The 16,649-nt window shown below is 26.5% G+C and overlaps 1 protein-coding gene across 1 annotated transcript; it reads left to right on the forward strand.

Moving 5' to 3' along the window:
* The first annotated feature begins 10,180 nt into the window (after positions 1–10,180).
* On the forward strand, positions 10,181–13,085 carry LOC8286480 (transcription factor DIVARICATA). Its single transcript, XM_002525549.3, has 2 exons — positions 10,181–11,606; positions 12,037–13,085. The coding sequence occupies exons 1-2, from the start codon at positions 11,182–11,184 to the stop codon at positions 12,533–12,535; spliced, it is 924 nt and encodes a 307-aa protein (XP_002525595.2). The 5' UTR covers positions 10,181–11,181; the 3' UTR covers positions 12,536–13,085.
* Positions 13,086–16,649: the final 3,564 nt, after the last annotated feature.

Here is a 16,649-nt window from a genome sequence, read left to right on the forward strand (position 1 = left end):
TTATTAAAATTATAATTTAATTTAATTATTTTATAAATGTATTTTATATTTAAGAATGACAATAGATAGAATAGCCGTTAAATTATACGTATCTAATCCGGATCCATTTATAATTATTATTTAAAAATAATTACTATAAATTTAAATTTTTAATAAAATCTAAACTATTTAATTTAAAATTAAAAACTATAAATATGATATCAAATTGAACATGAAAAGGTGAAGGGCTCAAATAAAAGAGAGAGCAGGAGACATAAGTGTGTATTTGTGTGTGTATGTGACCTTTTTCCTTTTTCTTTTTCCATAAATGTGTAAATGGAATCTTCCTTTAATGGAAACAATTTGCTGCTGGTGCCAACTCACCCCCTTTTTCTTTCTTTCTTTATTATTATTATTATTATTATTATTATTATTTTAATATTCATTTATTACAATTATTGGAGACATTCATAAATAAGCTTATTTATTTTTCGATGATGCCATTTCTGCATTCTGTAGTCTCCATCCATTCCACCAACAACAACAACAACAATTGCCCTAGTTGCTGCCCCTCCCTCCCTCTCAAGGGTCACCCACTACTTTGGTACATTTATGAAGTACTTCCATTTTTCAATTTTACTTTTTCTAATATATTTTTTCTATTCTTAAAAAAATAATTCATGTAATTTAGAAAATATGAATCTTTTTCTATTTAAAATTATTAATTTTTTTAGAAATAAATATAAAAAAAAACTATATAATTTCACTGTTTTATAACTTTTAATATGTAGCATTTTTTTCCATATAAAGACATGTATGTGGTTACAAATATAATAAAAAGAGTATCTTACGGTTAAAAAGATCTTGATTTGCAAGAGTTCAGTTATTTTTCACTCAGATCAGTCATCATTATCATGTTATCCATTTTTTATTACGTGATTTTAGAGCTCAACAACATGTAATTTTACTACTTGATTGTTAAATCACAATTTAAAAAATTGATAATTTGATGAGATCGGTTTAACAGTTGAACAATGATGTTTTGAGTTGTTAGGCTTTAAATTTATATTAGTAAACACTAAAAATATGATAATGATTGTTGATCAACTGCCAATCAATATTTTTTAATGGTGAAATACTTATTTTTGTCACAATTCTTAACCACATATTTCTTTTATTGAAAAAACATATACTGAAAATTTTCAAATGATGAAATTCCAATATATATATTTTTTTATATGTATCCCATTTTTATTATTTTTTATAGAATTCTAATTAAAATTTCTATAAAAACTACAATCTCAAAATACACTATAAAAATTAATTAAATATGATAAAATTTATAGTAAAAAGTAAATATATTATTTATAATTACTCACTAAACTAACAATTAAAAAATAAGAATGGACTATATTCTAAAACGTACTAAAAGAAAAAAAAAAGGACTATCTTATTAAAACAGAAAAAATAAAATCTAATAAAGTCATATAACTAGAGTGATTCGCATATTGAAAAATTTGATTTGGATCCTTAGATGCAATTTGAAGAAAAAATTCAAATCCTATGTAATTCAAAAACACTTATTCTAAAATCCAGTATCATTGTAGATTGAATTGATTTGAATTAAAATTATATGGATTATACAATCCAAAATTAATAAAAACATCTTAAGTGATAAAAGAAAAATGAATTCTTCTTTTTATTTTATTCCTCGCATATGTATAAGACCCAATCCATTCGATTTCTAAAATAAACTATTAATCCTTAACATTTTGAGAAATCCTTCATCAATAATTGTAAATGACTGATTTTTTAAAATATTTTCGACCTCTTATTTTTATATAATATGACTGAATTGGATTTAGATTAGACAAAACAAGCAATTTGTAAATGTAGTTAACTTCCATAGATGTGTTAAGTTCACTTCTTCTTTTTTTTTCACAACTTAGAGTTCATTCAAAGTAGATTATTGATCGTAGTACTAAGAAATTTAGAATAAAAAACCATCTATTTTGCATCCATGTGAATTTGAAAACTATTGCATCAACATTTTTCGTTTGATTCAATGCATGTCGGAGTTTTTTTTATTTAATAATCTAAAATAATTTAAAGTGTGACGAGTAGGATATTTGAAAATAGTAAAACAATATTTTAAAAGTTGTAACGCAGCTGCATATTTAAAATTTAAATTCCAGACTTTAATTAAAATTTTATATTTTTTTATTTATCATCTATAAAAATTGGTTTTATATATTTTTTATAGTAATTATGAACTTTTCATTCATTAGAAAAGAAAAAGTACAATTTGAAAATGCTATAATTAAGAAATATAAATAAAATTATTACTTAAATAATTAAAATTTATATTTATATTCTTTAATGGCGTCAACATAGCTCTTATAATTTACAATTCAGCGATTTATACACTTTATTCGGTGACTATTTTAAGCCATAAACTTTTATCTCTAATAATCGGTTTTATTATTATTATTATTATTATTATTATTATTATTATTATTATTATTATATAATATATATATATATAATTTAAAAGCTTTTTGACATGTGTGCTTAATTTTTGACGCATCAAATTTTTATTTTGACATGTGTATTTATTTTTGACACATAGAATTCAAGCTGATATGTGATTTTACAGTTTTCACTATTAATTTATTGATTAATAAATTATATTCCTAATTAAATACTGACTCTAATCCTAAAAAATAGAAACTAACTAATAAATAATTTCTAATTAGATAATGATACTAATTCTATCCTAAGAAATAATATATTACCTAATAAATTAGTTATCTAATTGAATAATAACTCTAATTTTAGAAAATAATATCTAAAATTATAATTTTAATATTAAATTTAATAACAAATTAAATTTATATTATATAATAAATTTTTAATCCAAAAATAGTAATATAAATTATATTGACAGTATTAATTTATATAATACCATATTTAATTAATAAATACTTTTAAAATACTTTTATATTATTGCATTAATAAGATTTTAAAATTTAAAAAAAATTAAAAAAAATTTTACAAATAATTAATTTGCTATTATTTTTAAAATATTATCAACTAATATTACATATTGAAATTTATATTAAATTAATATTATTATTATTAATAATAATAATAATAATAATAATAATAATAATAATAATAATAATAATAATAACGTCTATCCAGCGGATGAATAAACGACTAGTTAATTATTATTCGTCCATCCGACAAAACCATCATTTTGGAATTTGATTTCTAGGCAGCGTAGCTGGGCACTCAACAGTTAGCAGAAAATAAAAAATAAGTAAATGAGACTAATATTGGGACAGAGTTGAGTGGAACAACTAGAAAGCATATAATAATAATAATAATAATAATAATAATAATAATAGGTTATTTTATGGTATCTTGGGGTTGAAGGCGCACGCCCTACCATTTCTTGCATTTTATAAGAGAAAAAAGAAAGCCTGGAGCCAACTACATTATAATAAAATAGATTATGAAATATATATAAATTAACAATCAATTATACAATTTTTAAATATATATTTATTTCAAACAATGTGAATATATTATATATATATATGGAGAATATATGACAAAAGCAACAATTTTCAAAACAGATCTGTCTATATTTTTATATCAATTTTTTATGAGAAAATTATTTTTTATTCTTATTTTATAATTTTTTATCTTGCTTTCTACATTTTGGAGCATAAAAATGAGAGAGAAAATTATTAAAATAAGAGCAAATGAGACTATATATTTAAAAAGAATTAACATACAACCAAAACTTCACAAATAAATAAGTTTATTTTTTGAAAAATCTTTTTAATTAAAGCTATATTGTAAAAATGTTGAAGTAAATAATGTATAGCAAGAAAAATAGTAATTCAATTTCAAACACATAAAATGCTAAAAAGAAAAAGAAGAAAAAAAAAAAACTCATTTAAACGGTCCAATTTGGATCCGAGAGGATGCGAGCAATAAAAAAAAAAAAAAGTTTAAAGGGCTAATTGGTACAAAGCGGTAAATTAAAGGACTAAAATGACTTTATTCCTGCATGCAATGTGACCTATCAATTGATGCTATTAATGGAGATGTTGTCCCATTGAATTGGGGTTGTGAAATTCGAGGCAACACAAAATACAAAGATGATGATGGTCAATAATGCAACATGTTACATGTGCATAAAGTTCTCTTTCTTTTTCTTTTTCTAATTTTTTTTTAATTTTTTTTTTTTAACATTTTGGGCCTTTGCCTTTTTATAAGTAGAAAAATAATATTAAATAAAAAAATATTATAAAAAAATAATAAAAAATAAAAAGCCCTTCTTGGTATGTACACAAGTAAAATATTTTTGGTCAATTTTTGGAGCTCCTTTTGCACTTTTCAGCATCCACATTCAATCATTTCTTCTGGTCCTCTATTCATTAATAATAAATCATATTATTTTTGTGGTCCATTTGAAATCACCCATTTTGAAAGAAAAAGATCCCAACAAAGAAAGTGCAAAATTTTGTAATTTTAATTAATTATTTTTTTAGCTAGATTTCCATATTGTTAAGTGGGTCTAACAACTTCTTAATTAATTAAATAATGGTGTCATTGGCCATAAAAAGTGTTGTATTTGCATTAGTACATAAAAAGTTGCAAATCATTAGATGGCAACTCTTTCTTTCTTTTTTTCTTTTCTTTGAGTCAAATGCATTATGCACTTAACAAGGTTAAATTGTTGAGAAATTTGCCTGGTTAAAAAGAAAAGTCGAATTTAACCAATATGTTCTACTTAATTTGGTTTATTTTTTTATAAATATGGTTTGTTCGGTCTACTTCTTTTAAAAAATTAAATTAATTTTCTATTTTTATATTCAAAAACCAATTTAACCGAACCAACTGAATATTTTATTATTAATAAAATACTTTTATACATCTCTTAATCTTTTACTCGTTATTCAGCTTGTATTAATATAATTATATTGATATATTTAGATGAATTTTTAATTTGATTTAATTTGTAAAAATTTTATAAAAAATTTAAAATTTTTAATTCTTTTAAGATTTTGCTTAATTTCAAATTGGACACAATTGTTGATGGAAATATGTGGGAATTGAAACCCTAATAATTTGTCTGCCTCAAGAACTTATGAAGTACATAAAAAGACTAAGAAAAGAGATTTATGATAGATACTAATCAATAAAAGAAAAGAGTTATTATTACTCGTATTGTACAATGGGGAAAAACTTGCGTCAGAAAGACAGAGAAGGGCATGAAAAACTTTGATAAGTACAGTACTTTGTTGTTATTAAGGGAAAGTTAAATGCAAGTTGTCAGTTCCTCCAAAAAATTGAGAGAGGAAGGAAACAAAGATTTTAAGGAAGTGGGTACCAAATCATAGCCCATGACAAAATATATATTTAATCAAAACAAAAAAGGGTTCCTTTTTCATTATTATATGGGCCCCATTTCTTTTTTAAGAATATTTTTAAATTATATTGGACTGTAATTTTTATTTTTATATTAAATTAATAAATAATTAATACATATTTATTAATTTTAATTATTTTTTTTTTCTTTTCCTGGGTGCACTGAGACTGAGTTTAGACCCAGTCTTTTAAGCCAACTATGCACGGGGGACTGACTAGTAAACACCTTTGGTCTCATATGCATGTGCACTTGTGGAACTATAATCAATAACATTTCAAGGATGCCAAATTTTAATTATTTGTACCTGAACTAATCCTTCTATATGCATAAAATTCCATCAAAAAGAATCCTTCCATATGCATAAAATGATTTTGGTCATTCATGATTGAGGTTGCGAATATAGAAAAATCGAGCTGATTCTCGAGCTATTCAAAATTAATTCAAAAAATATTTCAGCCGGATTTAGTTTAAATTGAATAGAAAAGCTTGCAAATTCAAAAAATTGAGTTTTTATTATTTTACTTATTATAAATAAATATAACTATAATTTAAACTCAATCAAGTTTTATTGAAATTCATTGGATTTATTTAAATTCAATTTTTGAATATAAAAAAGAACTCTTTTAGTTTATTGAGTTGAATTCAAAATTTATGAATATCTATTTAATTTGAGTTAATTTTAAAAATAAAACTCGATCGATGTTAAATGAAATTTTAAATTTTATATTAAAATGAAGCTCAAACAATTTGTATTTGGAGATACTTAACATAAATAAGAAAAAAAAAAACTAAAAGAAGGAAATTAAATAAAATTTTAGATTTTTCTCCTTTTCAATTAAATTCCTTATAATATTATCATATAAAAATATAAGTGAGTTAGATAATGAAATAATCATTTTAATGGATCCTCTTAAAAGTGTATTTAGAAATCAATATTAACAGAAATAGTGATGAATTGGTAGATTAAAGATTCACAAAAGATTATTTTTTCCTAATAAAAATATTTCAACCGAATTTATTTATTTTTGATTGAAGTTGGTCGATATTTTTATATCTTTTACAAATATAAAAAATTAAAAAATATTTATTTTAAATTTTTATATTTATGACGTAAAAAAATTATAAAAATAATTTTTATGATAATACTTATAAAAAAAAAGGTGATGCACTCTTTTATTATATTATATAGCTCAAATTATAAATGAATAAGAAATAAAAATAATAACAATTATGCTTACAATTATCATATATTCATATGTTCCATTCCTTTAGAAAATTAAATACTCTCTTTTAGAAATTTTTTTACAAACAACATAAAAAAGAAAAAAAGAAAAATATTAATTACTATTTATTTACTAACTTATGTAATATACATTAATATATAAACATTTTTTTGATAGCTTAAAAAAATGGGTAGATGTGAATGGAAAGGGACAAAAGCAGTGGAGCAGTTGGTCACATCAGGAAGGGGACCGCTTGGCTGTACTGGTTGCGGCAGCCAAAAACAGCCTGGTGCACCACCGACTTTGGTAGGAGCGTGCTTATAACGCTCCACCGTCAGATGCACACGTGGAAACTTTACTAGCTGCTTATGAACAAGCAGCTCTCTTAATCATTCTTTCTTTTTAATTTATTTATGCATGGTCACTTCACACACTGTAGGGTATTATAATCCTAATCACTGGGATTGAGCCTAATAACATTTGCTTTTAGCCTTGGTTACTAAAAAATTATGTATTTTATATTTATTATTAAATTTAATATATACTTTTTAAAAAAATTAAATTTTAATAAAATTATTTATTAAATTTACCAGCGTTGTGTGAAATTTGAAAGTAAAAGAGGGTTGAGTTAATATTAATATTATTGACTTATTCTATTATTAAATTTTATTATTTAGGTATATAACATTAATCGCTTTCTTTTCTTAATTTTAGAACTTCTTTAGTCTTATGTATTTAAATAAAATATTATAGTGATGAGAGTATTATCTGAGTTCTTCCTGCTTTTTACTATAACTCATACAAAATCAATAAATTTGATTGATAATTCAATTAAAAGATAAAAATAATAATATAATATTAAAACTCTTAAAATTTATAAAATACCTATTAAATTTGATAATAAATATAAAATATATAATTTATTTAATAAATAACTTTCTTACGGGACCTCGAAAACCGAATTTAATTGCTTATATCGATCCAACTAGATAAAGTTCTATTTATCTAAAAATGGACTTATTCTCTCTCTCTCTTGCCCCTTGAAGAAAAATTTAAAAGAAAGTAGGAATATCTAAATCTTATGTTTATGTATAAAATCTAACTAAATAATATTAGAATAAATATAACAATTATCTAATGAAAGATATAATTAATGAATGTCGAATAAGTTTATTTATTAGTTAATATATTTATATAAATTAATATTAAAAATATAATTAATATTTTTAGAATTTAAAAATTATTATTTAATTAAAAATAATACATAAAAATTTTATATTAATATAATAATTAAAAATAACTTTAATCATTTTTTTAAAAATATAAATAAATTACAAATCACCATAAATCTGAAACGGTGTTGCTAGATGCTAATGTTCCTCTTCTTATAGTGGACCTCATGATTGAGTATTTACTTCTTAGATGGAAGTATCTGATTGGAGGAGCCACCTTCGGTTTCTGTGTGCCCTATCAAAATAAAAAGACGAGACACACAATTGTCTTCAGTACTTTGCTCTACAATCTAATAATCACAGTACCATTAGATTCCATTTGTTTTCATACATTTGATTTGACATATTAAATTTCTAATACAAAGATTTTAAATCATCAATGTCATAGTGGCTCCAAAATCATTATTAATAAAAAATTATTGCCTTCCCTAAATAATAGGGTTTTTTTTTATAAAAAAGAAAAATCAAAGTTTATAGTCTAAATTTTAAAATTTAAAGTAATTTTTCGATTAAATGAGATTAATAAATTAGTCCGACTTCTTTTTAAACTCAATTAGCCCATTTTTTAAATTATACATTAAAATATCAATTCCGCTATATATAAAATGGGTAATATCATTCTCGTCTTTTTCTCTAATTCCTTCTACTAAAGGTAATTTTATTTTCTTAAAATTGAGCAGAAAGAATTGATTAAATTAAATTTGTTAAATGAGGAATCATTTATTAATACATTATGCAATTATTTTTTATTAAATTTAAATTAGCTGATTTTATAAATCAATATTAAAATTCATAAATCAAAGTGTAATCGGTTAAATTCATAATTTAATTTTTGAAAATATTGAACTTCTATTCATAATATGAATTAGCTCCCACAAAGAACAATGATGTAAATTAATGTACAATTACAAAATTTTCATATACCAAACATTTGCTTATGCAATCAATATATGAACGGTCCAAATAAATGAATGCAGGCAAAACCTATCATTGTGTCTCTACACTTTATGAGTTTGGTCTCTTTCATCTTTCGTTATCAATTTAATATTAAATAATCTTTTATATATCAATTTTTTTGTTTTTTATTTTATTTTTTATTTCACTTGGTCTCTTTTGACATATTATAAAGATAATAGAAAAAAAAGTATTTTTATTTTATCTAATGAAAATAATTAAAAAGTCTACTAGCAAATAAATATAAAATGATATTTAAAAACAAATAACAAAATGGACCAAACTCTAGAATTACATGAACCAAATAATGAGTTTAGCCAATAAAATGCTATGGGTTCTTGCTGACCAATGGTATAATGCCACGTAATGAAATCAGGATGGCTGTAAAAGACACAGTACCTCGAGATCATAACCTATTCAATAATGTTGGAAGACTGCCCAATAAGAAAGTGTTGTAACCGTGTAGGGGGGCCCCACAACCACCAACTTGCAAATCCTTTTATAATTTTTACTATTTCTTGATCTGAACCGTTCTTTTGGCGGCTATCTGTTGAAACTTACCATAGCTAAACAAGAAAATTAGTAAATAAATAAATAAATAAATAAATAATATATAATATGTAAAATAAAATCAAGATTTTAATTAAGATGCCTAAAAGAATATTTAAGTCAGTAACAAAGATTTGCTCTTCTTTCTTAAAAGAAAAAAAAAAGATTTGATATTTCTTTTTCTTTTTTTTTTTCAGTAAAAATTACGATCTTTCTGATGCAATTCGCTAATCCGATATTTTACAGACATAATCGTAATTATTATATAATCTAAGTCAAAAATATTTTAATATATAAATTTAATTAATTAAACTGTTTAAATCTGTAATTTCTGACGGTTTTAATTTTTATGAATTTTAACTATAAATTATATAATTTCTTAAAATATTCATAATTTATTTTCATAGTCAAATAAATAAAAATTTTAAGAATTAAGATTTTATAATTATCACTTTTATTGTTTTTTATATAGTATGAATATGCTATTTTAAAATTAATTTATTAAGAACAGAATTACATAGTTATGGTTGATTTACATTAACAATTAACATCTAATATATAGGCTAATTTGCCTATCATAATAAACTTGAGAATCTATTGTTTACATTAACATGCATTTAAGAATTACTTTCTAAGTGTCAATCTTTACATTTAGAAATCATCTAAACTAATAATTAAATAGGAAGAAAAGAATCAAAGATTAATCTTTTATTGTTTTTTTAAAATAGTAACAAAAATAAAAGAAAGACAGATAGAGAGAGTGAGAATGATAATAAGAGGGGAACTTTTTCCATTAAGTTGCAGTATCCACAGACCCCATGCTCACCAATCACAGCACACCACCCCACCTTCAATGTCTCACTCACCCTCTTCAACATTTTAGCAAAAAGCTTTAGATTCATTCCTTGGAGCTGGGTAACATTGCTTTTCAGCTTGTTATTAGTGTTTCTGTTTTCTTTTTCTTTCTTTCTTCTCCTTTCTTTACTTGCTCAGGCCTCAATAAAAGTTCCAAACACAAAAAGAAAAGGCAAGAAAAGCAGAGATCTTTTCCCAGCTTTTTTTTTTTTTTAAATTTTCTCTTAACCCTTCAAAAAGAATCACTGTCTTAACCTGTTGTTTTCTTTTCCCACCTGGGTTTTCCAATTCCACCTTTGTTTTTCTTTTGAGCTTTTTTTTTTCTTTTTTCTTTTACTTACTGTTACTAAGATATCAATCAAAGAGCTTGAAGCTGCATAGAGAAGCTTTTTCACTTTTCACCACTAAAGCTTTCATCTTTCCCAATTCTTGGCTTCTTCTTCGTCTTCTATTTCAGTTCCTTTCGAATTGTTTCTTGGTTTCTTTATTTTCACTGTTTGCTTCCCATGGATGTTTAACTGGGTATAGTGTAGATCTCAGTATTGGGTTCTAGGGTTCCATACTGGAATATTTTTAAGAGTTTTATTTGTCTAGTTTTAGCATTGGTTTTACTAAAGATTTGTTTGATTTTGGAAAAGTTGGGTTCTTTCTAGATTCCTTAGGGGTTATGCAACTGCACCGCAATAAAAAGCTATTCTGATTCTTCTTTAATGCTTCCTGATTTAACACTGATATTTTCTTGGTGAAAAATCTCCACCTCTCTGCATTTTCCTATCTGGGTTCTTTTTTCCTTTCCTTCTTTTCTCTGTTTTCACCAATCCAACTCCTTTTATCCGATCTTTTTTTCATTGGGGAATTCTTAAATTTCTTTAAATTCTCTGGTATGTTGTTATTGTAGTTTTGCTTTGTGTCTCCTTTTATTTTTTTCGTTTGGTTTCTTGCAATGAAGTGGGATATAGGAGTTCTTTCACCTACTTCTTATCTTTCAAGCACTAACTGGTTAATAGAAGAGAGCAAGAACACTAAATGGACTCCAGCAGAGAACAAGATGTTTGAAAATGCTCTTGCTGTTTATGATAAAGACACTCCTGATAGATGGCATAAGGTTGCTGCTATGATTCCTGGGAAAACTGTAGGAGATGTGATAAAGCAGTATAGAGAATTAGAAGTTGATGTTAACAATATAGAGGCAGGACTGGTTCCAATTCCTGGGTATAACACCTCAGCTTTTACACTGGATTGGGTTAATAGTAATAGCTATGATGGGTTCAAACCATCTTATGCTTTTGGTGGGAAGAGATCTTCTTCGGGTCGGCCTGCTGATCAAGAAAGAAAGAAAGGAGTTCCATGGACAGAGGAGGAGCATAAGTAAGTTATTTAATTGCAAATCAGAGCTCGTGTTCTTTTAATCAAAAGTCTTTCTTTTCCACTATAGTTTTAGTTAATATTTTGTGTTACTATGATAAATTACCAATTTTGAGGAAAAAGAGTAAGTTTGTTACTCTGAAATCTGTTTTCTCTGATTTTAAGGATAGTTGTTCTCTCTGATTTTAAGGATAATGGATAAGTTGTCGCTTATATTATCTTATTAGATTCTTTGAAAAATTGCATGTGTTGATTTGGTTTATGAAATTTGTACTACAGACATGTTTTTGGCAGCTGCCAGGACTGTGTTTCAAAATTTTCACAATTTTCAATTTCCTTATGACAGAAAGGAAAATTTCTATATTTTCCATCAACAGCTATAACTTTATATTGTTCACAAGCTACAAAATCTGACAATTCAAGTTGGCTGCAGGCTGTTCCTGATGGGGTTGAAAAAGTATGGAAAAGGAGACTGGAGAAATATATCCCGGAACTTTGTTGTAACTCGAACGCCTACACAGGTTGCTAGTCATGCACAGAAGTATTTTATCAGGCAACTTTCAGGAGGGAAAGATAAGAGAAGAGCTAGCATTCATGATATAACAACTGTCAACCTTAATGAAATAAGAACTCCTTCCCCAGAAAACAAAAGACAAGCTTCACCTGATCAGTCATCAGTGTTTTCTCAGCAATCTAATGGTGTTTCCCTGCCTAGAACACATTTTCAATGGAATCAACCCAACAGTGGAGCAATTATGGCTTTCAATTCAACAAATGGGAATTTGTTCACGTCTTCAACTTATGGGGTTAACTCATATGGAATGAAATTGCAAGGTTACAATCTGCATAGTGGTTCTCTTCATGAATCTTACATTGGACCTCAAACTATAGCTTTTCAGATGCAATCTGCACAGCACTACCCTGATGGATAAAGAATACAAATGGCTTTAAAATCTCCAATGCCGTACCTCTTCTGTTAGTTCACTGGTATAGCTGTGTCTGAGCTTTCTAAATTTCATTTTAACCTTTTCTTTTTTCCGGGGTCTTTCTGTGTATATTCCATCAAGAAATCAAGTCTACTTGAACTTGGAGGGTAAAGGATTCTGTTCTGGTTGGCTTTTCAATTCGGAGTTATGAAACTGAGAGGGAAGGTTTTCCATTCTAGGGTTATCCAAAAGATCATCTTCTTCTCTGTTATATGTAGGTAGTGGTGAGCTTTATCCAAATGTGCATGGGAGAATGTGTTCAGTTAATGGATATTGTAGTTCTAAAAGGATCTAGCAAATGATTCTGAAGTGAAGATTAGACTCCACAGTTGCTGTCTGCCTGCCCCTTTTTCTGATACCTTAAGATAGTCTTTCCAAGATAAGATTAGAGGAACGCAGAGAGAGATCTATATGCATCATAAGGTCTAGAGAATGTACAACTTATGATAGGAAATAAAGGGATCGACAAGATCAGCATCTGCCATTATTAAGCTTACCGGATGTCACCTGTTTCTGTAGTTTGTTGTGCATAACAAGGTCATAAATTCTATGAGCATATTATTAGTAACAAATTATATAACAAACTGTTAAAATATCACCATTTTTTTAACTTGCTAATTTCTACCACTCAGGTTGTGGCTCAGTGGACATCACTCTTTGAGCCATTTCTAGAGTGGCGGGTTCAAACTCTCTCTAGCAATACTAGTAAAAACACTTCCATTTCTGCTAATCTAACATGCTAACCTTGTCTCTCGTCAAAATACAAAAAGAACTTGCTACAGTGAGTAAAGGTGAGAGGTATTAATTTCAAGTCATTTTTCCTGCATCGGGTCAGTTTTATGTAAAAAAATAACTACTTCCGCCTGCGGCCTATTAATTTCAAGGTGAGAGGTATTAATTTCTTATTTTTCATTTTCTTTTCAATTTTTCCCCTTGTTTCAATTGAATGGTTCTGTAACCTGCTTTGAGGAAGTCCAAACTTAAACAAATGGCTATACAGTTTGAACCAATTTGGGTCCTTAATGTCCATTAATTAGAATTAAGTTTGACAAGCAAACTGAAGGTTAATGTCATATTGGCCGAGTCACAAAGCATTTTGAGTTTGGCTTTCCTTGGCATCTCTAATTACCTATTTTTGTTGCTAAACCTTTTATTTAGACTATTTCACTAATCAATCTTTTGTACACCTAAAATGGCCAAGTTGACTAGCGTTGACCTTCAAATTCTAGTAGAGGATGACTCTATATTCCACTAAATGAAGCATCACATTCTTCAATTCATTTTTTTCCCCCTTTTCCTTTGAGTATTCTTTCTTCATTATGAGATCTTTCTGAAAGGATCTTCCTGAAAAGAAGAAGATCCCTTTTTGAGGGTTTAAATTATTGAATAAATTAGCATAATATAGTACTAAGTAGGATTCAGGCCAGATAACCCATGTCATTAATTAATCAATTAACATGATTTGTGGGTTATCTTATTATTATTATTATTATTATTATTATTATTATTTTCTTGGCTATAACTACATTTAATTATCAATCCTTAGTGGCAAGAATGTTGCCCTTGCACACAAGAATGTCTCAAGACCAAGAAAAGCAACATTTTTGCAACTTGTGATTCTCATTGTACGGTTCCAACAAAACTATATTAAAACATCATTAAAGATTCACTATTATCTATATCAGAAGCTTCAGTTATGAACCCAATTTAGGAGACAAACTATCTTGGCTTTTTCACTAGGTAAAAGGGTACTTCTATTTGCCTTTTTCCTTAATCATTCAATGCTATTTTTAATCTCCAAATGGTCATATAGATTCCCTTTTGCTGGAGAGATTTTTCATTGACTCTTTTTTAAGTGTTTTCTTCAGTCTCCCACAAATACAAAGAGTGTAAATTTTCTACCTAATTAAGTGCTATGTTGAACTAATGATTAGTCTTTAATAAGACAAATTAGATATGATGATTTACTATGACAAAAAGGTTCAATTAAGAGACTAACTTTTCCTCACCTTTTAGGTTAGGTTTTGCATCTCTTTCTCTCACTAAACAGCTCACACTCACTAATAATTTTCTTGTTTATCAATCATAACACTAATTACTTTCTTTGTAATTAATCATGACACTCAATTAATGATTTATCTTCTTGTAAAACAAAGAAGCAATGATGATTAATAAAATTTGCAAATGACATCAATTCAACTCACTCAACTCAGCCACAATCCCAATCTAGTTAAAGTCCACTATATAAATCTAAAAACTCCATTTCAAATCATTCCTTGTAGAATTGCAAATAACACCATAGTTTTTTTTTTGTTTTTTTTTTGAAATGTCAATTAGTGCTAAATTTTGTTAAAATGATAATTTCCCAATAACATGCATCCGTTCTCACAATGAGAATTTTTCAAGCAAAACATATTTATCGAATATTCGCTAAACATGCATGCCGTCCATACTTTCCTCTAAATATTTAATTTTATTTACTAAGGGTGTGTTTGGCATTAAGATTGGAAAAATGTCTTTTTAATCTCGATTTTTATTTTATTTTACTTCCTGAATTTTAAAAATTATTTTTACAAAAAGTAGGTAATTTATTTTTCAAAAATAAATCATAAACCTGTTTTTTCAACACCCAACGGCAATCTCAATCGTATCCTAAAACATGATATGCAGATCTTTACAAATTATTGATAAGATGGAAAGCAACTAGCTATAAATATTAAGGATTAGCTTCAAATCACAAGGGACAAATGGTAAAAAACAAAGTTAAAAAAATTTATGGGGCATTCTTGATTTCTAATTCACTACTTTTCTAATTTGACACTATTGGCTCAATTGTTTTATTTCAGCTTCAGCCCTTGTTGATTTCTCATTCACTACTTGTTTTTTCTTGCAACTTAAGATAAAGTGTTGATATGCCCCTTGGAATTCTGTCTAAAGGGAAATTCATCCCAAAAAATTAGTTTTTGGCTAGATTAGCCCACAATTTTTTTGCAATTTGGCCAATTTGCTTTATTGATGACCTTTTAGGAGAATATGTGTTATGCACCCATAGAAAGAATATAGTATATTTCTTTCATTTATTAATATTTTTTAATATATCTTTTCCTTTTATTTGTTTATTTAATTATTTTTGTCCTTTTGCCCTCATCATGCATCACTTTTTAAGCTTTTGTCATCCATAATAACAAATTTCTAAAATCTAAAATGTTTTGCAACATATTGAAAGCTAAAGAAAATATAAAGAAGAAATTAAAATCTCATTTAATTGATTCCTTTTTAATCTTTTAACCAATATTTCTTGATTTACTTCATTGCCAAGATAGAAGTTCAAATGGCAAACTAGCATTTAATTTTTCCTCTTTATATTTATAATTAAAGCATTTTTTATGGCAACCTTGTTTTAAATAAAGGAAAATCATACTTTGTTAATAACTATCCTTAGATGATAGAAGAGTGCCCCTTTATTCACCTGTTATTTTCTTGAGCAATAGGGTCATTTCAACAAACTTTTATACAGCAAACAACAAAACTTGCCACCATCTTTCCAGAAGAAAATTAAAGAAAAAAAAAAAAAGGAATCCTTTCTGCAAATTGTATTGGAAAGAAAGGACCCTTTTACACTTTATTCTTCTTGTTTCTATCAACACCTCTTAATTACCAGTTACAGATCAAAGTCTTCACACTTTCGGTTATCCTGTTGCCTCCCCCTAGTTTCTGAACTATATTCTGATTCTTCTACTAAAATGGTTTCAGCAAAAAATGGACTATTCTAGACTACTTTTTATGTACAATACAAGTGAAACTCTTATTTTTAGCTATGTTAAAAAAGCTCAGTGAGGTTACCTGTTGAAACAATTTTGATTCGCTACGCAGCTTCACTGTGGTCCACAGAGATCTAAGAATAATTGCCTTAATTTTTGCACATCAGGAAAAAGAAGGAAAGCAGAAGATGCATTCATCTCAAACAAAAATAAATAACAGAACAACAACAACAGTAATAAGCAATCACATTTGAGTAAAATAAATAGACAACACCTGTTATGATGTGAGGCATCTGTGG

This window comes from Ricinus communis, chromosome 1 (assembly GCF_019578655.1).
Source record: "Ricinus communis isolate WT05 ecotype wild-type chromosome 1, ASM1957865v1, whole genome shotgun sequence".
NCBI classification, from domain to species: domain Eukaryota; kingdom Viridiplantae; phylum Streptophyta; class Magnoliopsida; order Malpighiales; family Euphorbiaceae; genus Ricinus; species Ricinus communis.